The 10,366-nt window shown below is 49.2% G+C and overlaps 1 protein-coding gene across 6 annotated transcripts in view; it reads left to right on the forward strand.

Annotated features, from left to right (window-relative positions):
* Dpf3 (double PHD fingers 3) overlaps positions 1-5,548 on the forward strand; it is a 268,017-nt gene extending 262,469 nt beyond the window's left edge. For all 6 annotated transcript variants that reach the window (XM_055592871.1, XM_055592874.1, XM_055592877.1 and 3 more), the window contains 2 exons: positions 2,919-3,000; positions 3,486-5,548. In XM_055592871.1, coding sequence (XP_055448846.1) covers positions 2,919-3,000; positions 3,486-3,556 — 153 coding nt within the window. In that variant the 3' untranslated portion in view covers positions 3,557-5,548. The remainder of the gene's footprint in view (positions 1-2,918; positions 3,001-3,485) is intronic.
* Positions 5,549-10,366: the final 4,818 nt, after the last annotated feature.

Genomic DNA, 10,366 nt, shown 5'->3' on the forward strand with positions numbered 1-10,366 from the left:
GTAGCTAATTTTTCCATTGTTTGTCATCGTTTCAGAACATTTTCAATGGCAGGGCTACAACATATTTTTGTTTATTTAGAAGATAAAATGTGCCATTTATTTATTCAAATACTTCTAGATTGCATCCAGAACTGAGTATGTGGGTTTTTTATTAATTCACTGATCTCATGTCTATGCCTTCCTTCAGTCATGTAAGACATTTTGCTTCTCAACGAATACCATCACGACCACACAGTTCATACACATGCAATTAGCTGTCTCAGATAACCAGTTCCACTATTATCATCAATGATATCATTGCTGAACAATATACACACACACATCCACGTTTAGTCTTGTTGTTAAGATTGTGTCTTAGTTGAGTACTCTGGAGGTAGAGGCAGAAGGACCATGAGTCCGAAGCCAGACTGAGATACACAGCCACACCCTGAATCAAATGAAAGTCAAAATAAAAAAGATAAGTACTCACCCCAAATAGTTTCTGTTTGTGGTTGTGTCACTAACTGGATATACAAGTATATTCACCTATGGAGAATTTACTTTGAAAGATATATTGAGATTTAATTTTTGTTTTATGACTATACAACATAGTCCTACAAAGAAATCAAGAAAGAATGATGTGTCCAAGAAAATCTAGCTACCATTTTCTGATTCCAAAATTAACTTTTTTCTTTGCTTACATATGGCCACTTAAAAAAATGAAAGTTTGTCTTTACGAACACACACAAAAAGTTTGTCTTTACATTATGTTTAGATGTAAGCATGTGTGTTGAAGTTGAATCCATAACGAAATGGTAAAAGATGGGTATGTTTTCTCTACTCTGATTTTTTTTTTAACTGAATACTCCAGAAGTCATTCCACAGCAATCTACAGCCATAGTCTTCATTCTTATGGTTTCCTGGTTCTTTGTTGGTTTCATTCAGCTGGTCTCTTATTGGCTAGTGTTTGGATTGATTCTAGACTTGGTCTTGCTGAGAGTGTTAATACAGAGCCTTAGCGGTATCCATGGATGAGTAGCGTTGTTGCCGGGACATTGGGGATTTTCTTACAAGGTCTCTTGCAGATCCCAGAATGATATTACAATGATATTACATTCCACTGGCACTGTAGCCACCAGTGGACCCAGCTTTTTGGATTTGGGAGTTGGTGCTCCTTTAGAATTGGAATTTTCATGGGTGTTAGCGTGAGGGGACATTGCCCTGAAAAGTAGATGGGAAAGAAGGGACAACCACATAGGACAAATGTGTTTGCACCCTCATAGTCTTGAATTCTTTTTGGGGTGAGGAAGTCCAGTCTAGGGAACTATTCCTTTTTGTAGCCTAGTGCTAATGCTATGGTAGGAACTACTAATGTCTTTAGGACATCACTAGCGTCACTTCTCTTTGTACCACAACCAAATGATATAGTTCCGTAGCATCCTTCGGCTTTGATGCCATGGTGTACCTTCCGGGAGTCAAGCTGCTATGCTGGTTTTCACCCTCTTCCCCAACTGGGCTTCTTTTGGTCTCTGCTGTCCCTTAGTGCTGATGTTATGAAAGTGTGGTCTTGGCTTTCCTACAGCCCATGTACACAAAACCGTGTATATCATTTCACAGACAGCCCTCCATGAACACCATTTCAGAGACGTCTGCTGTCACACCCTCTGGATGTCCTCTCCTAGGACCTCCATTTGCCAACTCATCACCAGTGACTTCCAAATCCATAGTTTAGGCCCAGTCCTCTGCCCTGTTCTCCAGCCTCCAAGTCAACTCTCCCTGGTGACCTTGGTTCTATAACTGAGGCTCTCCTCTCTCTCTCCAACACCCATGGCCACTTTCCTGCCCATGTCCCAGTGGCTAACTGTGCCACAGCCCAGGCAACCACACTAGCTGGTGACGGTTTCCTCACTGCACTGCCACAGCCTTACTTCTTGCTGTCATCATCCTTTACCTGTGCGACTGTCCTCTACTGCTGAAACCAACCAATCTCTTGCTTCCCCCTGGCATCCAGCCCCCAGCCAGAGAGGGAGGATGCTTGTCTTAAAACCTACATTTAAATCCAGAAGAAGTTCTGACATGTCATGGACGACCCCACCAAGTACAGCGGTTAACCATCGCACCGATGGAAGAATAGAAATTCAACCCATGTATTAGGTCATTGCCATGGTGGGGGTGGGGTGCGGAGAAATCTATAACATTGCTGGCTGTGAGAGTTCAGGGCAGGGAAGCTCTGTGAGTTTGAGTGGAAGGTAGCCATCGGGGAAGACTTCTAGGATAATGAGTTGAGAAGGGCCCTGTACTGGCGGGCTTTGTGTATCAGCTTGACCAAGCTGGAGTCATCAGAAAGATAGGAGTAACAGCCGAGAAAATGCCCCCATGAAATCCAGCTGTAAGGCATTTGCTCTATTAATAATCAAAGGGGAAGCCCTGGCTGGTTGTGGTGGTGCCATCCCTAGGCTAGTGGTCCTGAGTTCTGTAGGAAAGCAAGCAAGCTGAGCAAGCCATGTGAGCAAGGCACATGAAGCAAGCCAGTGAGCAGAACCCCTCCATGGCCTCAGCATCAGCTCCTGCCTCCAGGTTCCTGCCCTGCTTGAGTTCCCGTCCTGACTTCCTCCAATGGTGGACCATGATCTGGAAGTGTAAGGTGAATCAACCTTTCCCTCCCCAGCTTGCTTTTTGGTCATGGTGTTTCATCACAGCATTAGAAGCCCTGACTCAGACAGGCCCTAAGGTGGTGAAGGATTTGTATAGTCAAGGCAGCAGAGGGTGAATTCCAGGTGTTAATAAAGTACAAGCCACATTTAAGGGACAGTGAGGACTCAAAATAGGGCCCAAAATGGGGCTATGAAAATAAGAGTAGAGGGATAAGTAGGGGAAGGCACTGTCCTCAAGTAATTGCCTCTCTCTCCTCTCCCCTCTCCCCCTTCTGTGCCTTCCAGGACCAGCTACTTTTCTGCGATGATTGTGACCGAGGCTATCACATGTACTGTTTAAATCCTCCAGTGGCCGAGCCCCCAGAAGGTAATGACGATGAACCCAGTAACAACAACAACAACAGCTGCCACACCTACCTTTTACCAATCCCTTGTTGCGGTGCAGGCCTCGTGCTAAGGTGCTTTTTATGTTTTGTCTCATTTAACCATCACGCTCCAATGAGGTAGGTCCTTCTACTAACAAAGGACACGTGAGGAAACTGAGGCACAGTGCAACCAGATGAAATTTCAACTGACCACTCAGGGAGATGTGCGGCTGCGGCAGCGGGGAGGTGTGAGCTTCTAAGGGAACTAGTACAGGTCTGCTAAGGCTGGCTAAGGGGTGAGGCTCTTTATATCCGCCATCTCTGAGCGTGCACCTCCCACTGAGCAACGCATGCCTTCAGGACTGAGGCTTGGTCTCTGAATTATGAAAGTCAGTGGGAAATAAGAGTTACCATATGTTAAAGTGATTAGGCTGGTGCCCTCAAGTTAGGAGACATGCGGCTACTAATGCTATATTGTCTCTTCTAGGAAGCTGGAGCTGTCATTTATGCTGGGAGCTGCTCAAAGAGAAAGCATCAGCCTTTGGCTGCCAGGCCTAGGCCCCCGGGTCACACAATGTGACATGCCACTGGAGAGGCTGAACTGGAGCCCTGCTCAATCCAGATGGAGCTCTCCTCCTGAATATCCACACAGACCAACTTCGAGGAAAATGAATAGTTACAGAAGGGCGTGGACAGGCGGAACCAAGAGGGCACCTGTGGCCTCCTGCCCCATGTGTGGTACTTCAGCAAGCACGTCCTCATTTCTACCAGAGGGTACTTGCACTTTTGAAGAACAATCCAGCCCCAGCCCTGTGGAACCTTTTTCACATTCACCCTCACAATCATCCCTCTCATCGCTTCCCATTTTAGAGGAAGCCATTTGTGTGACTGCTCATCAATTACTCGGGTGTTGTTTGGTGGTTTTATTATTATTATTTTCAATCTATTGTGTTTCAAGAACTCTTCACACAGCCTCCTCACCCTTAGCTTAGGCTCTTCATCCCAAACTCTCACAGAGGAACAAAAACGCCGTGGTAAAGTTGTCACCTATTACAAGCCTCACTGGAATCTTCTATGATTGGAGGCCATCTTGAAGACGGAGCTTAGGAACCTCTTGGTTTCCTTGGTCTCTGCTAAGAAGAGGAGGTCTAGTTTTGGAGCCTCAGTTGTGGGGCCCACAGCCGGGATGGTTCTGATTCACTGGACCACCACTTGATAAGGAGTTGAGAGGGCCTGAGGGATGGGAGGAAAAACTGGGGGCCCACTATAGCCAGTCAGTATTTGCTGTTCATCAAGAGAAACTTTACAAGGGACCGGGTGTTTCCTTGACCTTCAGCACTGTGGTGTCCTTGAGGGGAGACAAGCCACAACCTATGAACACAGAAAAGTGCTGAAGATCCTGCCTCCCAACTGAACTGAGTGTGAAGGCCTGGCTCAATTTCTGCGGGTGGGACTCAAGCTCTGGAGAGGTGGGCAAAGGCTGCCCGTTCAATGGCCCAGTGTTGGATAGAAGAGACTGTAGCTTTGAGAAAAACCCTTCAGTATTGATGCTGTACTATGAATTTCTTTTCTGGGCAATTTCTTCCTTCCGTGTAGTATGTGTTTGCCGGTGACTACTGAAATGTGACTGGAACTTTTAGAATGGTGGAGAGATGATCATTATTTAGCCAGATCATTGGGCACAATGATTACTCGTGACTAGGTGGCAATGATTCAGAACCCTTGTCTGCTCTTGTACCCTAAGCTCCCCACATATGAGACGGACTCTTGTTTGAAACAAGAGAGTTTCTAGAAGAAAGAGGTAGGGAGGCCTTGGTTCTGAGAACTCTGTGTTGTCGGGAAGACAAGCCTCGGGGGCTGGAGTAGGTTGGGCTGTCTTTGAATCGCAGCAGCAGCGTGATAACTGACACATTTCTGGAAAAATCATTTGCCCAAAGGGCAGGTCTCCGTGAGCAGGACCCTCGCGCATGCTCGGCTTCCCTGAAATCGGCCCCATTGCTGTGGTCCAGCAGCTTGCAACAAAGGCCTGGGTTATTTTTAGTCTTCAGCTCCTGAAGAAGCCCCTGGGGACCGGGCTGGCTGGGCCCCTCTGCCCAGCTGCAGCACTGCCTCTGCCACTCTGCAGGAATCTCCCTCCGCCCCTGGCTAATTGCTCTTGGCATGTGGACCTAGGGCACTCCGGCATGGAGCCAAGTGGTGTGCTCCTTCCCCTCCCCCAAACTCCTTTGCAGAGTGACCTGTGGCAAGAGCGTGGGGGTCACTCTCCTGCAGGCCCTGTGGCCTCAGAGCTGGTTACATGCATATGAAATGATCTCATTTAAAGGGCTTCTGTCCAGACAGCGGACAGCGTTTCTCTCCTCGCAAGCTCTCTTCTTCCTCAGGCTGGTTGCTGCGCCTGTGTAGATTCTAAAGGCCCAGGGACAGAATGGCCCATCTCCACAGAGTGGGACATCCTCTCTCTGAACTCTGCTGCTTCTCTCTTTCCATAAAACCTAAAGCAGAGACTCCTCAAAGGCTAATTACTTTTTTGGGGGATTCACATTAAATTAATTTTAGGGGAGAAAAAAAAAGGCCCAGATGTTCTGGAATGCTACACTGGCTTAAAAGCGAAACAAACAAACAACAAAACCAGTTTAAACCCCTAAAACCATGGTCCTGAGACTTGACAGGTCTCCTTTTGGAGTGTGCATGAGTCCATTCTCTACAGAAATGCAGGCGTTCTATACCCAGCCACGCTTGTGCCTACCCAAGCTGAGGGGGTGCATGCCCCCTCAGCCAAGCCAAGGCACCAGACAGAGCTTGCCCACAACGCTGGCGCTGCTCAGCACTCTGAGTCTCCTAAGGAAGGCTCCTGGGGCTCCTTCTGTTTGGCTTATGTCCTCTAGAGCAGGCTTAGCCTTTCCTCTTTGGAGGCTTTGGTTTGGGTCCCAGTGCGGAAGGTAGAGAGAGCAGAGCAGCATGTGAGATGCCCTGTCATGGTGTGGCAGGCCAGGTCTCCAGAGCCACCTCCTGCATTGGAAAATTGAGGCAAAGTCAAAATTGCTATCTTCTCTCTCTGAGCCCGGGAATGAGCGGCAACCACAGGGTCAGGGTTCGAGCGTCCCCTCTACCCCTGAATAGCGTGTGACCTTGGACAAATCACACAGCATCCTCAAATCTCGATTTACCCATCTGTAAAGTATACATGATAACACTTGCTTTTTCTGTTCCACAGTGGCACTGGAGAGGGGCCAAGGGATAATGTTATATAAACAACCAACTGCAGTCCTGGCTTGTCTGTGGGAGCTCCAAATCCTTACTGAAGCCACCTTCTTGTGGATTCTAGCCAAAGCTAGATGCCTTCTTGGAATGTCCCTTTTGATGGATGGAGGCTTTCATGTCAAGAGCCAGGTTGTCTGTGGTTAGGGCTCCTAAGCCAGGGCTGTGGCCATGGAGACCATGATGAGCTTGGGTTGTGATGAGAGGTACCCAAGGTCTGGAGACTTGAGGATGAAGATACCATAAATACATGTGCATGTGACAGACAGACATGCTCATGGACATGCACACACACATACACATACCATCAGCACGATTAACCACTTGGAGTGGGAGCCAGCTTCTGTAGAGGGCCCTGTGCACTTGTTGAAGTGCAGGCTCTTTCTAGCTGGTTAACTCCGATCAAATGACATTGTCTCTCCGAGCCTCACTGCCTGCATGTGGGAGGTAGGTGGCCTGTCTAGAAATCCAGCAAGGATATTGGAGTAATGCTGGTAAGTGTCATGGTGTAGATCTTGCTAAAGTAGGGCTTCCCATCTGTGGTGGCCACTTTCATTCTGTGCAGAGGTCACCAAGGGGAGAGAATGATGCCATCGAGTACCCCTCAAATCCTGGACAGGGTTCTTCTATCCATACAAGGACAGCCTTATGTCCTTATACGGTAGCTGAAAATTTCCTGCTGGAAGATAAAAATCTTCTTTCCTTTTAGATGTTCTTGAGACTACATTTGGGACCTGTAGCAAAATCCAGACACTATCACCAGAGTGATGATCCTGATAGGGAACTGACATTCATCTCCCTCTCTCTCTCTCTCTCTCTCTCTCACACACACACACACACACACACACACACACACACAACCCCCGGCACCCCCCACTCCCCCCACTCAGAGCCAGAGGCAGAAGCCAGCAGGTCCCAAGACTCTGCTGTATGTGGTTGCCTCAGGGCCAGATAGGAAGCCCAGGCTGGGTAGAAAGAACAGCTGTTTCCCATGTCTCAGCCTGAGAGAGAGAGAGAGAGAGAGATTCTGTTCCTTCTGTTTTTCTTCTGTTCAGGGGAGCTAAGAGGAGGCTTTGCAGGGTGTGGGCTTCACTCCGGGTATACTTTAGTCCCTGTATTTCAAGGAAGAAAACCAACAGGATTGTTTTCCGTTTCCTTCGAGAGTGAGTTGAGGAAACTTATGCTCTGCTGTGGTAGAAGAAAGATCACCTGCAATGCCGGGTTGCAGCAGGCAGGGAAGAGGGTCTGGTGGTTCCCTCTCCCAGCAAGGCAGCCTTGCTCGGCCCATGGTCCAGGCAGGGCCCTGAGAACAGCCTTGCCCGCCCTCTGCCACTGGGTTTGGAAGTGCTGAGTTGAGAATGCTCTCCCTTCCTATTCATCCTTGGTCCCCCTTAGGGAATTCCAAAGTCATAGTCCCAGGGACAAGATGGCTCCTGAGCCTTGGTTGTGCCCACATTACCACCGACGGTGTTTGGATGCCAGGCCTGGCTCCAGGCAGGAGCAATTTACTGATGTTCCTTGTAGTAGGCCAGCATTCCTGAGTTGGGTAGGGGGAGCCAGCAGGGGGGGTGGTCAGTGGGGAAACCAGGCAAAGCATCATAAAGAGAAAGGGGGGGGGGGAAGCCTTGAGTGTACCAGAGGGGGCTATTGGGAGCTGTAAGCAGAGGGCCAGGGGAATGACAAGCTTTTCTGTCTCGGTCTTATGGTCCTGAAAAACAAATGGTTTGAAACAAAAGCCAAACCTTTGCCTAGCAGTGGATGCTGAACCAGCTCTCCTTTCCCTGAGGCCCCTGGGGTCATGCTCATTGAGGAGGCCTATCTGAGGGCAAGGAGAGAGGGATTGCTGCACCTCATCCAGTGGAAGTAGGAAGGACCCCCAGGCTCCTGCCTGAGTCTCCATGGATTTTCCCACCCCTGAAGAGGAGTGTCCTTGCAACATTTGGACATAAGCTACCGAGACTCCTCTGGTCTACGCTGGTTAGGGTCAGGGGACAAAGGGTAACAGGGTGGGCTTGATCCTGGCCTTCAGCCTTGGGCATGGGAGTAGTTTCTGGCACTGCAGCTTCAGGGCTTAGGCCCACAGGTCCTGTCTCCAGCAGCTGGAAAGTGAGGCAGGAGGGCCTGACCAGCCTCCTCCCTACTACCAGGCAAAACAGGCAGGTCCCTCACCGTCTGCTGCCCTTCTGGATCTTTCCAAGAGCTCAGCTCTATCTGTGTTTCCAGATGGGGGAAGGGAGAGGACCTCATGGTTTTTTATTTGCACCAAGTCCACGAGTCTCCCCACTATAACCCTGACTGCACCAAATCTAATTTATCAGTAGTCAGAGGGGCCTTTGAGACGGTGAGTTGGGCTCCTTTGTCATTCTCCAGCAGTCTCCGGACTTGAGCTCCTTGTGAGCCTCTTCCAAAGCCCGCAGTAACCTTGAGTGTGGGAGCAGCAGGACAGATGAACTAGTTCAGGCTCTTTGAGAGCTGGGAATATTTTCCAACCCTCAGGTGTTTGGAGGGACAGTAGGGTAGGGGGCCCGGGAAATTTGCTTCGAGGAGTAGGTGAGAGGGAAGCAAGAGAGGGGAGTATGGGAAGATAAATGGAAGGGGTCTTTTGAGTATCACAGCAGTTGTTGCTGGGAAGGCTTGGCTGCAGGACTGTTCAAACTGGGCAGTAGAAGAGAGGCCCAAATGAAACATCTTCAGGAAGCTATGAGATGGGGAGGTAGGCTCCTGCCTTGTCATTTCTGCATCAAACCTGTCTCTCAGAAGAGACCGATCACCCCGACCTGTGAGGAGAAAAACCAGGAGCTAGGAATGGGGTCTCTTAGAAAGACACCTCTGGATTCTGAGTGAGGCCTGGCTATGCCTACTGACTGATCAAAAGTGATCCTCAGTGTTGGTGAAGCTGTGAGGGGTGTCATAGGGACAGGGTCTGAGGAACGAGTCTGTGAGAGCCTCGGGTGGAGGGGCTGGCAGCCCCGGATGAGTGAATGACACTCCACTATTTCCCCATCTCTGGCCTCACCAAGAACAGGGAGCATTTGTGCTGATGGTGACAATACCCAGGGCAGGGCAGAGGAAGGCAGGATTGGGCTGGCAGGCAGCCAGAACCCTCTTCCACAGAGATACAATTACTAACAATGACCTCTATCCTGAAAGCAAATAAGATGGCCATTCAGGTCGCCACCAACTGGGTCTGGCAAATCAACAAAATCCGGGTTGGGAAGGGACACTGGGGAAAAGAGGTCCCTGTAGGAAACAGAGGGACCCCGTGAGGCCCTGGGGCCTTTGTATCCCTCAGCAGAGAACTTTGAGAACTCCCAGCCAACATTTCCACTCAGTGCATCTTGTTAGCTAGCCTTTCTCCGTCTCTATTGTTGCATTAATATTATTAATACTGATGATGAGAGGAGGGGTGTGTGTGTGTGTGTGTGTGTGTGTGTGTGTGTGTGTGTGTGTGTTGGCCTGAAGAAAGTGGTGTTGATCCAAAAGCAGTGAGTGGGAGAGGCAGCAGCCACCTGCAGGCAAGATCTATCTTCTCCATCCCTGAAGTTTTCTGCAGCCAGGCACCGCACTGCCTAGTCTAAACAGCCTCGGGGGGGGGGGGGTCCCGCAGGGGACTTCTGGCCCTTCCCATCTTGTCCTCCTTCACTTCCTACTCTTTGGGAGAAAGACTGAGACTTTGAGAGAAAGAAAAAGCCCCAATTGTGTTATCAAAATGGTGCAAAGACTTTATGGCTGGAGTTAGGCCTGGGTTTTTGTTGACTTTATTTTCCCTTTCATGTTTATTCCCCGCTGTGACTCCCATTCTCTCTTCCTCTCCTACCTCCTCCCTTCTTTATACTCCTCCCTACCTTCCCTCTAGCCATGCAAATGCTGAAGAGTGCACTGGTGGTTGGAAGAAACAGTGGCATAAAAGAAAAATACACCCTTGTGTGCTTTCAACATGTAGTTGAAGAGGCCTAAAATTAAGGACTAGGAAAAAAGAAAAAGCGAAAGAAACATGGCCAGATAATATGAGTAAAGCATGAAAACAGAATCTCGGTGTGGAGCAGGTGGGTTGGGTAGGCAGGGAGCCCCGGCTTGCCAGTGTGCCAGGTCCACGTGGCATCTGGGGAA

Source organism: Psammomys obesus, unplaced genomic scaffold (assembly GCF_907164565.1).
Source record: "Psammomys obesus unplaced genomic scaffold, mPsaObe1.curated_primary_1811, whole genome shotgun sequence".
Classification (NCBI taxonomy): domain Eukaryota; kingdom Metazoa; phylum Chordata; class Mammalia; order Rodentia; family Muridae; genus Psammomys; species Psammomys obesus.